The sequence below is a fragment of the Aphelocoma coerulescens genome, chromosome 1A, assembly GCF_041296385.1.
Source record: "Aphelocoma coerulescens isolate FSJ_1873_10779 chromosome 1A, UR_Acoe_1.0, whole genome shotgun sequence".
NCBI lineage: Eukaryota > Metazoa > Chordata > Aves > Passeriformes > Corvidae > Aphelocoma > Aphelocoma coerulescens.
Window position 1 is genome coordinate 77716448 of NC_091014.1, and position 18911 is coordinate 77735358.

General features: G+C 47.6%; 1 protein-coding gene across 1 annotated transcript; it reads right to left on the minus strand.

Moving 5' to 3' along the window:
• Window positions 1-130: 130 nt before the first annotated feature.
• On the minus strand, window positions 131-15103 carry USP18 (ubiquitin specific peptidase 18). Its single transcript, XM_069003616.1, has 11 exons — window positions 13832-15103; window positions 10794-10989; window positions 10046-10142; window positions 8694-8839; window positions 7068-7147; window positions 6150-6296; window positions 5223-5318; window positions 4050-4220; window positions 3194-3325; window positions 2714-2763; window positions 131-2189 (listed from the first exon to the last, which is right to left on the minus strand). Exons 2-11 carry the CDS (start codon window positions 10897-10899, stop codon window positions 2141-2143), a joined length of 1074 nt encoding a protein of 357 aa, XP_068859717.1. The 5' UTR covers window positions 10900-10989; window positions 13832-15103; the 3' UTR covers window positions 131-2140.
• Between the last annotated feature and the right edge of the window lie 3808 nt (window positions 15104-18911).

The following is an 18911-nucleotide window of genomic DNA, read 5'->3' on the forward strand; positions in this document are numbered from 1 at the left end:
CACTGGCAGCAGCTCTACCCCAACTCCTGATGCGAGCACACACCTCTGTGCACGTGGCCTGTAGCCTCCCAGCTGCATTCAGGGTGTTTAGGAAGACCAGAGCAAGAATAAACCACAAGACTGATTTTCTAGGGAATGTATCCCATAATATTTTATTCAAAAAAAACCACTGATTACTTTTCACTGAAATTAAATGGTTTTTTTCACTGACTGAAAAGATTCTTAAATAGGTCTCTGCAGTTGTTTCCTTGATGGGTCACACCACTGGAAGGTTCTGACACATTTAAGGCATTTTTCATAAGCATAAGTTTTTAAATTTCAAGTTACAGCTAGTTAGAAATGTCAGTCTCTTATCCCAACAACTTTTCAGTTCCTGAAAGTTCCTGAAAGTGCAGCTTTTTTCAGCTCACTCACAGAGGCAAATTGTTGGAAAAGCAAACAGAAACTTGGTTTTCTTACTCGCCCACTGCAAGATGCTTTAGAAAGAGTGCAATGCATTCCTGAAGGCGAACAGGCTGAGAATTCCTCATCCTGATGACAAATAATACACTGGGATTTTTTCACCCCAGAAAAAATAATACAAATACAGAATTGAACAGAATAATGGACCTTGCTAATACAGAGAAATAAATACCTGCTACACCATGAAGGAGTAATTTCACAGCTATGCTCCAAGATTTCTCAATTCACCTTCCACATATCAACAGAAAATGGACATGATTTGTGAACTTCATCATCACTACCGAAATAAAATTGTTATACACATAGAATATCTACATTAGTTTTATAATTTTATATAACTTCTATAATAATATTAATCTAATTCTGTAATTGCTCAGTCCCACAAAAACAGCACCTTTGTAAAGATACAGTCACGGAGTCTATTAGGCTGTAGGTACCTCCAGATCTCTTTCTGGGATCCTTCCCAGACTGTGGCACATCAAGAGTTAACGCCATGAGTGCTTTAAAAGCCACACAAAGTTTTTAACTTTCCTCACCACAGAGCCTTGTGATGAGCCTTTAGAACATTCTTGTTCCCACTGTCAGATATCACCCGTCTTCCTTTCCAGCTCTCCTTACCTTTTCCCTCCAACTGTGCAGTCTTGCCTTGGCTGAACCAGCAGCACGGAGTGACAGGACTCTACAGGAGGTTTAAAAATTACTCAGTTTCTTTACAAAATTGTTTTCTTCAGAGCCTTTTTCTACCTGGGGGACATTTCCACTTCATGGGCAGAGAAGGAAAGGAGAGAGCAAGACAATTCCAGCTGGCAAACAGGTGAAGAATACTTAAGGAAAATCCCAAAAGTTCAAGCACATCAAGGCACCTCACTTCCCGTATCACCTGTGTATGGCCTGTGTTGTGCAAAATCACTAATTAGCTTCAGAATCTCTGCTGCTCTGAACATTTTCCTCTACAGGAAAGAAAATGCATCTAAACCCCTGATAAACCTGCTGAAATAATAATCACCTGCACAAATTTTTGCAAACTCATCTCGTAAATCAGAACTGCTCCAGTAGCTTCTGATTTAAAACACTTCTCTACACATCCCAGCCCCTGCAGTGATTCATTTTCAGGGAGGTTTTAAGGAGTGTGTGTCATAAGAGTTCTGATCCTTCCTCCAGTTGTTTCTGGGGTGATTTTTGGGGTCTCCTGCCCAGCTTGCCAGCATCTAAATGGTGCTAAAAGGACAAAGGAAGTCTTGAGCTCTTACTGGCTAGGTATGGCTGCCACAGCTCTCCAGTCATACCACACACCTCCCTGGAACACCACACAGGCTTTCAGGCCAAACACCTCCCCTGGACTGGAACCCAGGCATCAGCACTAAGGAAAATGGTAAGGCAGCAGAGACAAGGACTAACTTCACCATCTTCTAAAGAGGAAATGAACATGTAGAATCACATAAATATTAAAAAAAAAAATACACAAAAGAAAAAGTTTCTAGTTGCAACAGTTCTTAGATCCTTTCTCTAGTTGAGTGTCTGCTGCTTCTTTCTTCATAAATGAATGTGAAGACTGAGGTTGCTGAGTGCAGAATGTCTTTCTTGTGAAACACTTGTACATGTCCACACTGGCACACAGGTGCTGAGCTCCATGGACAATGCACAGCTTTCTGAGACATTCTGATACTCCTCGATGGGGCTACTGAGGATTCTTTTTCATGTAAATCAAGAGATAGGCCGTTTCTCTCCTGTGGAGGCAAAGAAAAACCAAATCACAAGGTATGTTTGAAGATCTAGGTTGCAAGTAACATCCCAGGTTTGCTCCTGCTCAGCTTTCTGAGCTTTAGGTCAACTAAGCTGGTCCTCTCCAGTGTTCCCAAGATTCCCTGGCAGTGCTGTAGTTTATAGGAAGGATTATCTCCCTCCTATAAACTCATTTTCGTATGATGCATCAGAACAAAAAGCACAGAGAAATCCTGACTGACACATCCAACTTCAGTCAGGATACAGGAGGGTCCAAGGGGCAGTCCTAAGTAACAAGACCACTCCTGCAGCCCCCTTTGTGACTGCTCAGCAACCCTGCAGGCTCCCAGGACAGGCATATGCAGTCCCACCAGAGTAACTGGGGCACAAGGATGCCTCTTCTCCTCTCCTGCATCCCCACTACATCCCAGGCAATATCCAGGCCAAAACATTTGTCTTCCCTCTCTTTGCTACCCTCATTCCAAAGTCCAGAGCAGCATCAGGAAAGACCAGGGATATGTCTGCATACCAGTAGAGGCTGGAACGTCCATAGGTGCATTTAACATCATCCCACGATACCTAGAGAAGAAACAAGCAAGAGGAGGCTGATAAAAACTCTTGAGAGATGGACACATTCTGATACCATCCAGCAGTTCTCAGAAGAGTGGTTTAAGTGGCACTTCAGAAATTAACACCTTTCAGTAAATTGGTTTATTGCTTTTACTCTTTGAGGAAAAGCAGTTCCTCTTCTGAAAGTATACATTAAACAGATGTAGGGTACATCAAGCAGGGTATTCAGCAAATGGTAAAGCAGAACCTGAGGCCTTGTTTGGTACAGAAGTGAGAGTCACTCTGCCCTCAGCCCAGAGCATCCTGTAGCAGAGATGCACAAAGCTCTGCAGCCTCAGTTTCCTTTCCTGGTTCTCTTTAGTTGGCAGCCAGTCAGACTGGATGAGACCTGGAGGAGCATCCAGGGAGGTACAAAAGAAACGTGGCTTGATGTGCTCACCTGGCAAACCTCAGAATCGTTGAAGCAATACCATTTACACTCTGTGAGGCTTCGAATGTAGGCACAGTAATGGCCACAGCTGCTTGATCCTGAATGGGCAACAACAGCAAAAAGCTCATACTGCCAGGTAGCCTGCAGAGAGACAAAGAGTAACTCTCAGTGCAGCAATTCTCATCTGCCATGGACTGGAGAGAAGCAGCAGCCAGGGCAGCAAGGACATGTATTTTGTAAAGAAAAAGGGGAAAAAATCAGATTGGCCCTGAGTATCCTGCCTTTTTTGCTCTTACCCTCAGAGTTTTGCCTGTCAGCTATGGGCTGGCAGCCTCCCTGGAGACCAGAGGACTGTGAAAAAGGCAACAGGACAACAAAGGAGCAGCAAAGAGGTTCACCACAGCCAACCTGCAGCGGTGACTTCTGTTGTTGCCACACTTCCCCTTGTTATTTCCCAGTAAGAGAAACAGACCCACAGTGGGGCAGATCCATCTCAGCTACTTGGCAAAGCTGTTGTGGCCGACAATACCCAACTCTGTGGCCAACAATACCAACAATACTGCACGGGAAATACCAGGAATAGAGTTCTTCTGTCTTGGACAGGTGAGATCTGCAAAGCCTGGGTTTTGTCCTCAAGGCAGGAAGCTCCAGTTTTGGTGCCTTTGGTTATTTAATCTGAGCACAGAACATTGACTGAAGCCATTAAAACTATGGGATGTGAGACAACACCAGGCACAGGTAAAGTTTGAGACATAGATTTTTAAGACAGGCACTTAGAACTGAGATCTCTTAAATTGTTACGAGACTGGAGCAGAGAGGAGAAAAAAATCTGCCCTTTTTGAACAGGGCCTCAGGAGTATCTCACCTTTTCACTGTCATCTGCTTGGCACTGATCTTCTGTCAAGACTTCATTGAAGTCAAGTTCTTGTGGGAATGGCAGGCAGTGACTAAGCTTGTGTGTGTGAGATGATCTTTCAAAGCAGAAGCGCTTCAGGTGCAAGGTCAGAGTCTGTGGCAGACGGACGAGCTTCATGCTCTGTAAAGCAATAAATAACACCGTAGGAAACTAGGGAACAAACCCTGGGGAGGCGGGGTGGAAACAGCCATTGCCACCCAGTGCATGTAAAATGGAGAGCAGTCAGTGCTCCAGTGAATATTTGCCAGTTCCATGGGACAGCAGATGCCAAACCTTTGTAGCCCGTCTGCACACAAGGCACATCCACGTAACAGAGCTGTGATAACCCAGGTTTTCAGCTTTAGTGTGATCAGCACCCAGCTTTGGGTGCCTCAAGGGCTGCTTCATTTATCATGTGCTTTCCTAGCCCCAGGTTGGTAGCACTAGGAAGGTGAGGAGAGATAAATCAACTTCCTTGTGACATGTGACCACAGAAGGCTGACAGCTCCTTCCTTCCAGCACTGCCTTTGTTGGGATCTCTGCTGCTGCTGCCACCAAGACACGTGGATGCCTTGTGGCCTCAGAGGCAGCCCTACAGTGACAATGCTGTGGAAAGTCCCCTCCAAGCCTTGGGCTGAGGCAGCCTCCCTCACACACCACTCCCTTTAATGCACCTGCTCTCCATGAAACAGCCAATACATCATCTGGCAGAGACTCGTACTGTAAGAACTGGGGAGAGCAGGGAAGAAAGGAAATCACAGTATCCTACCTTTATGTGTATGACCAGCTCCAGTGACATATCCTTATCTACCTCTGGAGCTACACAGCAGTGCAAAGGCCCACAGTGGGCACACAACATAAACTAACAGCAGCTTTTCTGCTGGCACAGAAATGCTACATCCCTCACTGACTTCTATCAAAACCCTTGAAAGTATTGTTTTGTGGCAAGAGCTACATCTACAGCAGGGAACTTCCTAACAGGAGGAAAGATGCCTGTGGTTTATATCTCACTGACACTGCTCTGCTGACAAATCTGAGGTGTTGGTCTCCTCTTAAACTGATATGGTTGAGTCCTTTCCCCACCCTCCCCACTCCTAAAGGGAGTTATGGGTGTGAGACATGGGGAAATAATTCTCCAATTACCTGCAGAAAAGTTGTTTTCCTCCCACACTGTTGACAGAAACACATGTTTTGACCAGTCAGCTCTTCTGGATGGAAGAAGTATTGCAGAGATTCCTCCTAAGAAGACAGAGGAGATTTCTTTCAACTGAATTCCTTCAAGCTGGATTTTTATTTCTGTGTTATTTCAGAGGGTCCAAGAAAACAGCAAAGCTACAGAAGGTGTGTTTTATTCAAAGGACAAAAGACTGCCTAGCAGCCTGAAAAAAAAAGGTACCTCATTTCTCCTAGCTGCTGCTGTGATTGCATTAGTTGGGGGGAAAAAAAGAGCACCACATATTCCACAGAGAAGGTGTTGATGTGTAAGTGACTTTTATACCTACTTCAAAGCCTTAGAGGTTTTCAGAGAAGCTCTTTTATGCTGAAACGTTGTAAAGTGGTCAGAGAATCAATAAGGTCCAGTGGTCCACTGGCATTTGAAAATTCCACTGTATCCAGCAGCACACACACGGGCCACCAGCACTGCTGTATCTGGATATCCACAGCAGCACTGACTCCACAGTGACAGGACACTGGGCCAAACACAGGGATGCCGAGCTACCTAGGGCACCTCTCTGTGGTATCTGAGGTCTCCCAGGGGTACATCACTGTGTACTTTGAGTCTTTGAGTCTGTTGCAGAGTATTTAATCAGCACTCTTTTTAGAAAAGCTCTTCACAGCCTTTATTTTTCAGTCCCCAAAGCAAGCACGTTTTTTGCGAACTTTAAAACTCCTCCAAACAAAGAGGAAATGTGAATGAGAAAAGACCACCTCGAAGTCCCAGACACTCTACAGAGACTCTTGTAAGGATTCTTGATAAGACCCAGAAGACACCACTACTGCAAGAGAAGGCTCCCACAGTGAACAGGGGGGAATCATCTCCTAAGGAAACAGTGCTGCTGCTAAACTTACCAGAGTCTTCAGCCTGTGAGAATTGGCATCCAACACTGGGAGTGGAAGGGTTAACATGGTGCTGTTGCTCTTTACTTCAAAAGAGCATTTCTGACAGGCCAGATGCTCCTGTATGCAGATTGTGTACAAATCCCTCAGCTCTTCAACCTGGAGGGGTGAAAATAAAGGCCAAAACAAGGTTTATGAAGAAGACAACTGAGCTGTTCCCCTATGGGTGGGGAAACCCATGTGGTCACACATTTCAAGCAAGGTTATTGCTTCAAGGTTGGAACCAAGATGTGGACAGGGTACTTCCCACAATTTAAAGGAGAACAACTCCTTCCCCTAGTTCCCTAACAGAAGGGAAAGGCACAGCCTGTAAGATCAGACAGTTAAATATCTGCTTTGATGCAGAATTGTTCTTTTTTGCTTGAAACTACAACAGAAGCCTGTCTTCTGTATTAATAAAACTATGACAGCCAGTCAGGGAAGAGTCACTTTTCTCTCCCCAGTCCCATGGGAGGAGCTGTTGTATACATAATGTACTATCAGTGGCTAATTATAATGAAGTGCACGTGGCTGATTTCAAAGAATGGAAAAGCTGTGTCAAGATACACCAATAAATGCTTACAGAAATGTGGGGGAAAAAAAGAAATTACATATAACTAAATACAGTGCTGCAAAAAGATCAGTCTTTTGGTTATTAATCAGCTCTCCCACTAAAATGGAGACTGGCATGCCCTGAAAGTAGGATGAGCAAAACTTAACCGTGATTCAAAATGTCGAAGCTTACGAAACAAAGATTCTCTGTCTCATTTGAAAGATGCAATGAGAGAGGGGATAATTTTTTAAATTTAACTTAGGTCAATTGCCAGTGAATGGGATCCTTCAAGGAGCAGAGGAAACCACACATGATAAGGGCCAAGGGTTCATCCTTACCAGCTCTGGCTTTTTCATCTGCTTCTTTAACAAGTTCCAGAGAGTCAGAAAGAGCTGAGCAGCATCATGCTGCACAAACACTGCACAAACAGAAAACACAACCTCAATCAATATCATCAACAGCACCGAACACAGATTTCCCACAAATGGCAAAGGGAGATTTCTTGTCCCCCATTAGATCCAGTCTCCTGTCCCTGCAGACAGAGCTTAGACTGGGCACAAGCTGCAGTTTCTCCATTGTGACCTGAGCAGGCAGTGGGAAAAGACGGGAGGGTTTGTACCACCCAGTGCAAAAGTCGTGTCCTTGTCACCAGATGTAGGGACAAGAGGATACTCAGTACCCACCAGAGGAGGGCTCAGATGGCTCTCTGAGTTGAGGGTTATATTTCATAGCATCATAGAATGGTTTGGGTTGGAAGGAGCCATAAAGATCATCTGGTTCCACTCCCCCCACCAGGGGCAAAACCACCTTCCACTAGACCAGCAAACACCTTCCAGCCTGGCCTTGAACACTTGCAGGGATGCAGCATCCACAGCTTCCCTGGGCATCCTGTGTCAGTGTCTCACCACTCCCACAGTAAAAAATTTCTTCCCGATATTGAATCTAAACCTGCTCTCAGTTTCAAGCCATAACCCCTTGTCTTATCACCTTTATGTCACACGTCCTATCATACCCTTGGGAACAGTCCCTTTTGAATCCTCCTTAGAAACAATACAGGGAAGATTCTTTATTACTCCACACACCTGTTTCCCTCATCCCCTCATGCCCCATGGAGGATTAAACTAGTCCTGAGTGCTGAGATAAAAGTGACACGAGGGCCTATCCATATGTCTCACACACCAGATAGTATAAACCCTTTGATCCCTATCTGTCTTTAACTGGAAGAGAGATGGCTGACTGCAAAGCCACTCAGAGTCAGGGGAAAAATGATGCAAGCAGGGATATTGAGCTTATCTTGTGCTCCTCTTTCATAAAGGTCAGGGCACCTCCCCTTTCAGTGCTCTCCTGTTTGGGCTTTTATATGATAAAGATAAGGGTATTTGGTTATAGCCTGTGTATTTGTACACATAGACAGACACTTGGCATCCCATTGTCACTGGCCACCCATGCATTAAAAACCTCACTCCTTTAGAACTTTGACCATTTGGGAGATTTAGCCTGAAAATTCTTCTCTCTGCCCTTATAAGAAGGAGCAGGAAGGGGATCTGTGCGAACTCATTCTCTTTTCCACACTATCCCTTTCTTCCAGTAAGTAACAGCAGCTATTTCACTATCATGATGCCAGTCCAGCAAGTCAAATCACACAATGAACTGGCCTCTCTGCCCTGCACAGCCCTTTCCTCCTGGCCAGCATCCACAGCTGGATCTTCTAGCAGTCTGACAGTCTTCCCACCCTTTGGACATCAGCAAATACATCCAGGGTATTTTTCCTCTCTTCTCAAGTAAGACACAGCATTGCACTCACAGCTGGGAGGCAGCTACAAAGAGCACTGTGTCACTGTGCACCTAACTCCTGACATTTCTGAATTCCTGAAGGAGATGTTGGAGTCTGCACTGCCTGTAAATGCTGGATGATGAACACCCTGGTCTGCAGATAGAGGTGGGCACGAGGCAGTGCTGCTTACATTTCACCCTGTGCAGTGAAAGGCAGCAAGCCAGGTCTGTGGGACTAACAGCTTTGCACTTGCCACACTGCATCTTCTCCAAGAGCAGGAGCATTTGGTACGGAACACTGCTCTTCCTCTGCACATGAGATGACGGCACTGCAATCCTGAAAGGGGAAGAAGCAACACCAGTGGTAATCAGGCTGTACAATGGAGAAATACCAGACATCACACCTGAGGGAGCACAGGTCAGTAGCAGAGGCAGCAGCTCAAGAGGAACCAGATTGGGTACATTTTCAGCAAAAGAAGGAAAAAGGGGAAGCAGTCACCTGCACTAGCTTGTCCCACAGTGCAGGCTGACAGTTCTAAAGTAAAAGGCCAACATTTTAAGTTGGTTTGTTCCTGAATAAGGGACAGGCCAAGTGGGACCTCAAGTGCTTTCTGGCCTCTAGAAACAACATAAGTTACAGACAGTTTCAGAGCTTTTCTTGCCTCCCACCCATTGATGTTCCCATTCTCAACATGCCCTCAAAATTTCATGGGCATGTATATCATAATGCTTGTATTTCAACTACATGCCAACAAAACCTCTTAATTCTCCCTGAATTATTGTAGCCCACAGGTTTTTCTAAGTCTTTCTTCAAATAAGCATGGTAACCTACAGTCTACATTATTTAGCTTTGCCCAGTTATGACACTTCTCATCTCTGCACGTCTGTAATTTCTCTTCTTTCTCCTCTGCACCATAGTGAGCACATAAGAAAGGACTGAATAGGAATGATCCACTTAGATGATTAAAGCTGCAGTGAACTGAGCAAATTGAAAGCAAATCAAACCAGTTATTAGTGTGGTTGGTAGGGAGACAGAAGCCCAAAACCTCCTCAAAAGCATGCAGGGACAACAGCCAGGCAAAACAAAGTAATGCTATGTATTCATGATCTGCAACACCACTCTTCTCTATCAGGGGCTAGCCAGGGCAAACAGGGAGTGCAGTAGGTTTATGTTTACATGCTTGAAGTGACAAAATTAATAGTGGATATGGCTACATGTGACACATCCTTTATTTTAACAGCCTCTGAGTAAACCTGGAATAGAATTACATCCTGTTATGGAAAAAAGAGATACAAGCCAGAAAGACTCAGTTCAGGATGTGAACCAGAGATGACTAACAAGTCAGAACACTGCAACTTCTCCCTTTGCAGGGCCTAGTCTGTAGATGACAGACACAACAAGGCAGAGACCTCGCTGAGGGAACAAAAGCATCCCCAAAGCACCTCGGTGATCCAAGCCTTCAAGGGCACATCCCATATGAAAAAGGAGTGGAGACAACAGAGCAACGACAGAAATATCTCAGGTAGCTCGAACAGGTGGTACCTTCGGAGTATCCCTGTGAAGCGTATATTCATGAGGAACACTTGGAGCAGAGAGTTCAGACAGCAGCTCAGTCCAAGGTTGTACAGTCCAATAGCTTCTGTAGGGTAGAAAAAGAGGAAGTGAGGCCTGGGGATAGGTACAAGAAAAGAAAGTGGAAATTATTTGAAAGTGGCCAACTCTTCTTGTGCATATTCAGGCATTCAGTGGATAGGCCCAGCACCTTGGTCAGAGCTGGAAACGTGTTCAATCTATTCTTCCATTGCTCAAGCAAATAACATCGGGTTTTGTTTGGCAACTGACAGGAAAATCCAAGTAAGCCTGGCTAATGATGCTCAGATTTCTCCCAGTTCCTCTATCTTCAGTCCTCTCATAACACACCTAAACATAAAATAGAACAACAAGAGGCAAAGGCCGCCTGTATGAGGGGAATAACTAGGTCCTAGTCCATGGCTTAGCAAATCCAGCAGTGCTGGCTGTGTTTGGAAAGAGACAGAGCCAGCAGCTAGGCCTTTTCAGCTGCAATGGCCAATTTATGGAGCTAAATAGGGAAAAAGCTCTGAGATCTCCATGTAATCCATTCTCAAAAAACTCAACATGGTTACTTGGCAAGGCAAAATGAGAATCATCTGCATACTTCTCAGTGAAGACATAAGGAGTAGGAGAAAATAAAGCCTATGGACAGAGAATGGAACAGCAGGCATTAGAAATAGAAAATATGAGAGCAAAGAATAGGCAAAACATTTATTACCATTTTTTAAGTCTGCCACACCAAAGAGCAACATCAGCCTCTGGTTTCTGGCCTTCACCTCTTTGGTTTCCTCTTCATTATTTCGTACTTCGGTTTCTGCCTCCATGGTCTCACTTAGTGCCAGCTCTGGTTTCTTGCTTCTTTCTTGACCTCCACTTCTTTGTCCCACCAACAGTATTGTTCAAGGAGAGAAGGACTGCAGAGAGACACAGAAAGATCAGAAAGAGTGGGAGCATCCCAAAACACAGGACTTGTCTGCGACATTTTCACTATGAAAAAGGTGAAATCATAAAATCATTGAACGGTTTGGGTTGGAAAGAAACTTTAAAGATCATCTGGTTCCAGCCCCTCGTGCCATGGGCAGGGATGCCACCCACTAGATCAGGCTGCTGAGGAGCCCATCCAGCCCGGCCTGGAATATCAATAGAGTCAGTAAGATTACTGCAACAGCATTTGGGATATTTGAATTAACATGAGTGCTGAGGTGCGTGGGAACAGAAAGGGAGTCTGACAACAATTGCTCATCCTGCCTTCCCCTTGTGGCTAAATAAATGAGCCTTCAGTTCCACAGAAACAGCTCCATCTAGCCAGGGAACTCCACGTATCCCTGTTTGAAAAGATTTGGTAAATAAGATGATTAAAATTGCCCAAAAGGCAGATGTTGCAAAACTCCTCTGTTTAGAAAAATCAATGTTTTATCACACAAAGTAGCCCAAGTATTCAAAAGGCCAAGTTTCACCTTCTCTTCTGACCAGATAAGCTCGTTTGGTTTCTGTACTGGGCTCCCCAGCGTTGGTTTTAAGTGCCTGAGTCACAGCATTACTGTGACACTTTGGACTGTAATTTTGAAAGATATTTAACCACCAACATATCAGTTTCTTTTTCTGTTCCTTCAAGTGATCACAGGCAAAGTAACTGTTTGTGCAAGAGAACCATTATAATGCCTTGATTTTTAAGGGAGGATTTAACAGACCATTATTCTGACAGTCTCCTGCTACTCAGCTACTAAAGCAAAACAAAAATACATGGACAAAACAATATAGTAAAAGTTCAAATGCAAAAATGAAACTTTCTAACAGCCCACTGCCAACATGCAGACAGAATCAGAAAAAAGCAGATATTCACGGAGAAGGGGGGGTTGCGGAGACCCAAAATAAATGCTCAGAAATTATTATCCTACAAACATTAAACAGCACATAAAATCAGCCTAAGGCCAAGCACTAAAAGAATGGAGAAAAGCTACTAAGAAAGGAAAATAAGTAAAATCCTGGTTCTGCCTTTCATAAAAAAAGAAAACCTTTGCTTTAAAAGCATGTTTTTGGGTTAACTGTGCCTAATAGTGTCAAATATCAAAGTTATTCAAGATTCGGGCAGAGAAGCTAGAAATGGATCTTTTTCCCTGATTATTACCTTTAAGCTTAAGAATACTTACTCCCAACTGTACTTTTGATTGTTTACTGTTGAAGATTACTTTTGATCTCTAAGTGTCACATACTAAGAGTCACTAAATATTGTCGAATTTGCTGAGAAGTTTTATTCGGGGGGGGGGGGGGGAATCAACTCTGACATTCAAAGACAGATCAAGAACGTGACTTTTTATACCCAAGCCCAGTGATTAGAACAGCTACACAGAAAAAGAGAAATTTCATCTGATTTTGCCCTTGCTGAAACAAAGCCTGAACACACACTGCCTGTTTTCCTGGAAATGATTTAACAACGCGTTCAGGTTTCTGAAAGCCGAGCTGGAATGGGAGCCCGTCTCGGGCGGGTGGGTTTAGCTGGTGTAGTATCAGCCAGAAGGTAAGGGATGCTCACAGGCAGTGGGGATGTGGAAAGAGACAGAAAGGAGAGGGACAGGCAGCACAGAGGTGGCTGAACAACAGCTGGGGATGTACTGGGGATAAAGCAAACCTGCAAGATGCATGTTTTGTCAGGAAAGGGAGGATTAAAGACCAAGCACAAGGCTAAATGGCTTTGGGTGACTTGAGGGAAAGGTAGAAAGATCTTGGGGATCTTAGGGCAGGAAGGTGCAGCGGGATACAGGAGGATTTGTGTCTTTGGTTCTATGAAATTCTCTCCCAGTCACCCCTATCAGGAATCCTGTTGTGGGAGCAGGGACGCAAACAGAACTTCCCAACCCTTGGAACTGCCTCGTTTTGGCTATCAGAAATACAGCCTTCCTAAGATTTGCCCTTGACCTCCTTTTCCCTGCACAAGTATATAAAACAACTGGTGAGTGAGCCGAGGAAGTGGGGAGCAGGCTCTCCTCCTACCCCCATTTCTCCTCTCTCCCTGGAGAAGCAGCGTCTTGGTTTCACATCAGGGGTAGGACTCGGTACCTCAGCGCACGTGGCTTGGCCAAGCCAAGCGGCTGCACCAGCACTGGGCAGAGAACAGGGAGCAGTGATACCCTCCTCGTACCCTCCACCCCGTAATCATCTACCCTCACCCTCCCTCAGCCAGCCAGCATCCTCCCTTTCACCCTGGCCTGTTCCACTCTCCATGTGCCTTCCCAAGACACCGGCTTCTCACGACAAACCCCCAACTGTCTCCTCACACCCCACGAGGACAGCTCCCACCTCTGGCACTTGTCATCCCTTCCCTGCCAGCTCCTTTCCCGTCACGGGAATCTTGGGGTGTAGATGGTGCTAGGGCAGGCTGTGGGCTGCAGGTGGGGAGGCCAGGGTGGATGGGGCTCTGAGCAGTCTATTCTAGTGGAAGGTGTCCCTGGCCTTAGCAGGGGGGTTGGAACTAGATCTTCAAGGTCCCTTCCAACCCAAACCATTCTCTGTTTCCATGGTTCCCCTGAGGTACTCCATGAAGGGACTCAGTGTCACGACCCACCCTTAAAGGATGGAAGGGAAGGAAGCACCTGAGAGCACATCACCTCCACACTTCTCTGGGATGCAACCGAAAGGAGACTTCCCACTCAGCTGCTAAACTACCCTCCGTTATTTCCCTCTCTTTCTATTTCCTTCCCTCCTGACACGCTGCGCCTCTGGCACCCGATCTCACAAACCAGCAAAAAGGCTTCTTACCAATTCCCGCAGGACCAGCAGCGCTTCGAGCTGGAGCTCAGGCTCCCAGCGCACCTGCTGACAAGGGGCAGCGGGGGCTCGCACACCGCATCTGCCCGCGCCGGAGCGGTGCGGAGAAGCCGCGGGGAGCGGGAGGGCAGCGGGACTCGGGAGAGCCGCGGGCGGAGCCGGGCAGCGGCAGCGCCCGCCCCGCCGCGCAGTTTTCATTTCCCGCTCGGCCGGGAGCCGGCACAGAAAGTGAAACTCGGAGCCGCCCTGCGCCGCCTCATGCCGGCACGCAGCGGGCTGGGAGAAACCCGTAACACAGCTCACTTTGAGTGGGGGAGGCACTCTGGGGCTGAAGCGTCCCCGCACGGCTCATCCGCCAGCACGGGTGAGGACAGCAGGTCCTCCCAGCCCTGTGTTCGGCACCTCTGGGCAGCCCCCGCGCGGCTTCGCTGGGCCGTGGGAAGGAGACAGCGCACAGGAGGCTTTCAGAGGGGCTGGCTGGAGCTCATCAGAGCTTTCCTTGGGGGGAGGTCCCAGTTGCACACCCTCTGGGCAGGTAATGGGGATTGCTCACGCTGCCTGGCTCTGTCACAGGCAGCACAACTCGTCAGTTCTCAGCAGTCCGAGGTCTTCAGCCGGGACAGTGAAAACTGCCCTGAATCGTCACAGGGAGCGGTGGGGACATCTGTAGGGACTTGTGAGCAGAAGGGCACAGATGACAGCGTCTTGGCTGTGACTGAGGCAGAGGCTCTCAGCAATAGTTTAAATTTAGCGATGGTCCCTTCCTATTGCTGGCTTGCGTGGCGACTGCCTGATAGAAGGGAGAGAGATGAACAGCTAAGCCATGAATTGCCGAGAGACAGTGAAACTACCTGAGCAAACTGTAAAAGGACACTGGAGGTTAAACAGGAACTAGATCTGCCAGGTGGAAGTTAGTGAAGCAGCCTGCAGCTGAAACAGCTTTTGCTAATGACCCCTGTGAGAGCCTGGGGCGCTCAGGAGGAGGGTTAAGGATATTTCAAGCTTTGCCTGCGGAACTCAGTCATGACTTCCAAGGCAGGCAGGAGGCAGAAGTGTGAGCCCAGAAAATGGGCTCAGATGAAGGGATGGCTAAAAGTGAAAGGCCCAAGCACACTGCCTGCCGAGCTCACGGTGTAGCGTCCCTTTGACAAAAGCTGCTAGCCCCTGACAATTGCCACGGCACTTCTGGTGTCCAGAGAGCTCCCAAAAGTGCATTGACTGCTTCAAGAGCCGGGCTCCTGGTTACTGAGTGTCCTTGCAAATGACATAAATCGTAGTGTTGGTGGTCAGGATGAGATCTAAGCAGCCTTCGGGAAGTTAAGGAATCCACACCCCTGTGTTACGGCCCATCAGCCGTGAATGAGGTGTGAATGTCTCAGTACTTCGGAGAGGACTTTTCACAGCTGGGTCACTTCGTAAGGGAGGCATGACAAGGACTCGAAGGATTTGCTTCTTATCAGCCGCTTCCTTTATCTGGAAACCCAGCTTGTAGCCTCAGGTGGGCACGCCCTTCTGCACCAGGGAAGCCCCTCCGTGCATCACTGGAGAAGCACCCAGCGATTGCTCGAGCCCTGAGCACCGCCAGTCCGGTCTCTTACAGCACCTGGGCGGTGCCTGCGATGGTCGAGTGTTTGAGATGTTTATCGGCAGCAGAGCGGCGATTCACAGCGCGCACTGTTGGAGCACTTTGGTTTTCTTGGTTTAGGAACACTCTGCTGTATACATCTCTGTACAAAACATTGGTTTCCCCCATTCTGTATCCTAGAAAAATCGAAAAATCCAGCCTGTGTTTTCCCCCATTCTGTATTCTGCCTGATCTGGTCTGGGGTTTCCCCATTCCGTATCCCGGAAAAATCCACCCCCCATTCCGTATGTCGGAAAAAATCCAGTCCGGGTTTTCCGCCATTCCGTATCCCAGAAAAAATCCAGTCCGGGTTTTCCGCCATTCCGTATCCCAGAAAAAATCCAGTCCGGGTTTTCCCCCATTCCGTATTACAGCAGAATCCAGTCCGGGTTTTCCCCCATTCCGTATCCCGGAAAAATCCAGTCCGGGTTTTCCCCCATTCCGTATGTCGGAAAAAATCCAGTCCGGGTTTTCCGCCATTCCGTATCCCGGAAAAAATCCAGTCCGGGTTTTCCCCCATTCCGTATCCCGGAAAAATCCAGTCCGGGTTTTCCCCCATTCCGTATCCCGGAAAAAATCCAGTCCGGGTTTTCCCCCATTCCGTATCCCGGAAAAAATCCAGTCCGGGTTTTCCCCCATTCCGTATCCCGGAAAAAATCCAGTCCGGGTTTTCCCCTCTGCCGCAGCCCAGGCCCGATCCGCCGCACTTTGCAGCAGTGCCCACTGTAATCCCGATCGAGTCTATTTTTCTTCATGTTAGTCGGCTTCAGTTTAATGCGAACAGCAGCAAGGTTTGCTCAGCTTATTGAGTGAGACTGAGAGTGGGATTTAGTGAAATTATTGTGGAAATCAGTGTCCGAGGCAGCCCCGGGTGTGGTCAGTGAGGATGAGGAGGGCTGCGGCAGCCCCAGGTGTGGTCAGTGAGGATGAGGAGGGATGAGCCAGCCCCAGGTGTGGTCAGTGAGGATGAGGAGGGATGAGCCAGCCCCGGGTGTGGTCAGTGAGGGTGAGGAGGGATGAGCCAGCCCCAGGTGTGGTCAGTGAGGATGAGGAGGGCTGGGGCAGCCCCAGGTGTGGTCAGTGAGGGTGAGGAGGGATGAGCCAGCCCCAGGTGTGGTCAGTGAGGGTGAGGAGGGATGAGCCAGCCCCGGGTGTGGTCAGTGAGGATGAGGAGGGATGAGCCAGCCCCAGGTGTGGTCAGTGAGGATAAGGAGGGATGAGCCAGCCCCGGGTGTGGTCAGTGAGGATGAGGAGGGATGAGCCAGCCCCGGGTGTGGTCAGTGAGGATGAGGAGGATTGGGGCAGCCCCAGGTGTGGTCAGTGAGGATGAGGAGGGATGAGCCAGCCCCAGGTGTGGTCAGTGAGGGTGAGGAGGGATGAGCCAGCCCCAGGTGTGGTCAGTGAGGATGAGGAGGGCTGGGGCAGCCCCAGGTGTGGTCAGTGAGGATGAGGAGGGATGGGGCAGCCCCAGGTGTGGTCAGTGAGGATGAGGAGGGATAAGCCAGCCCCAGGTGTGGTCAGTGAGGATGAGGAGGGCTGGGGCAGCCCCAGGTGTGGTCAGTGAGGATGAGGAGGATTGGGGCAGCCCCAGGTGTGGTCAGTGAGGATGAGGAGGGTGGGGCAGCCCCAGGTGTGGTCAGTGAGGGTGAGGAGGGATGAGCCAGCCCCAGGTGTGGTCAGTGAGGGTGAGGAGGGATGAGCCAGCCCCAGGTGTGGTCAGTGAGGATGAGGAGGGGCAGGCCCTGCTGAGGGCTGCTGTCAGGGGGTTTCTGGAGCCTCTGGAGTGGGCGATCTCCAGGGGTCTCTCACAGGACAGCAGTGGGAGCATCCTGCAGGAGTGGGGAACACCTGGGTGCTCCTGGAGCATTGCTCAGGGCATGCAAAGGGCCAAGCCCTGTCCCACAGGGCAGGGCAGGAGAGGGGAGCAGCTCACCTGAGCAGGTGGGGCAGCCGTGGGGGGCAGGGAGGCTCCTTTTTCTTTCTTTCTTTGATTTCATCTTCCCAGTCCCATCCCAGTGCCCCCAGTCTCTCCCTAGTGCATCCCCTCCCCAGAAAAAAAGAGGGGTTTGATGGAAAAGGGGTTTAAACTGAGGTGAAAACCTCCTTTGTCATTATTGTCTGTGTTTACATTGGAGGGGATCCCCCTTCACCTGTGATTTTAAGGGTATCAATTAAAGGAAAACCAACCTTTTCTATGATTTAAGGTTATCAGTGGATGGGGAATTGTTGTTTTCTGGTTTAAATGGAAGGGGAAAACCCTTATGATGCCATTTTATGGGTTTGAGTTGAGGGAAAATCCCCCATTGTCTTCATCTTAAGGTTTTAAATTGCAAGGGAAATTCTGTTTTTCTTTGTTTTAAAGGGTTTAAATTGAGGGAAAGTGCCCCTTTTCCCAACATTTGAAGTATTTAAATAGAGGGGGAAAAGGTAGAAAAAGAGAAAAAATGGTGGGAAATGTGAGGTAAAGGCGATAAAAAAGGGCAGGAAACATGAAGTGGAAAAAGGATGAGAAATGTAAGGGGGAAAGGGCAGGAAATGTGAGGTAATTAACACTCATGCATTATTTAACTGGGAATTTATGAACACTATGGTGCAACAAAGGAGAGAGATTGTCTTACTTCTTGAGAGAAAATCTAGCAGAATCAGGCCTGGAAAGGAGCTTTTCAGGTCTGAAAGTTCACAGTCTTGAAAGAAAGGCAACTTGGGTATTTCTAAGAATTGTCTTACTTTCTATAGGCAGGTCCTTCTTGAAAGGAATTCTTTATTAGCATCATAAAAAAATCCAGATCCTGAAATGAGCAAGGAGGATCACAAATGCATGTAGGAGAGCCTAATCAAAAAGCAAGACAGTGTCTCATTTGTTGCACAGAGGTGTTAATAATTCCCAATTCATTTATGCATGAGCACCTAAGAACTTCGTCCATAAGTGCCCAATTAATTTATGCATGAGCATCCAATTAAGTCTGCCCCCCATGTGCCTTAGCATAGCTTCTAGGAGGACTTCTTCCATGATCTTCCTAGGCACAGAGAAGAGGCCAACAGGTTGGCAGTCACCAGGGCCCTCCTTTCTACCCTTTTCAACAATGGGGACAATGTTTCCCTTTTTCCAGTCCCCTGGGACTTCACCTGATTGCCGTGACTTTTCAAATATCCCGGAGAGTGTCACGGTGGCTGATTGGGGATGCATGGAATCCCAGCTTTGGCAGGTGTCTGTGGTGTCCCTGTTGGCTCTGTTGCTACTACACAGGAGCAGGAAGCAGGGCTCTGCAGCTTTTTGGGATGACCTGCCTGGAATGTAGTGAGTCTGTTGTGTACCTTAGAGCTTAAACAGGCTCACATTAAGTGTGCACGGGAGAGCAAGTCATTACATTGCTGGGAGTGGTGGGACATTACTACAGCTTACAGATTATATCTTATAGGATAATTTGCCTGTTATTTATAGAATAA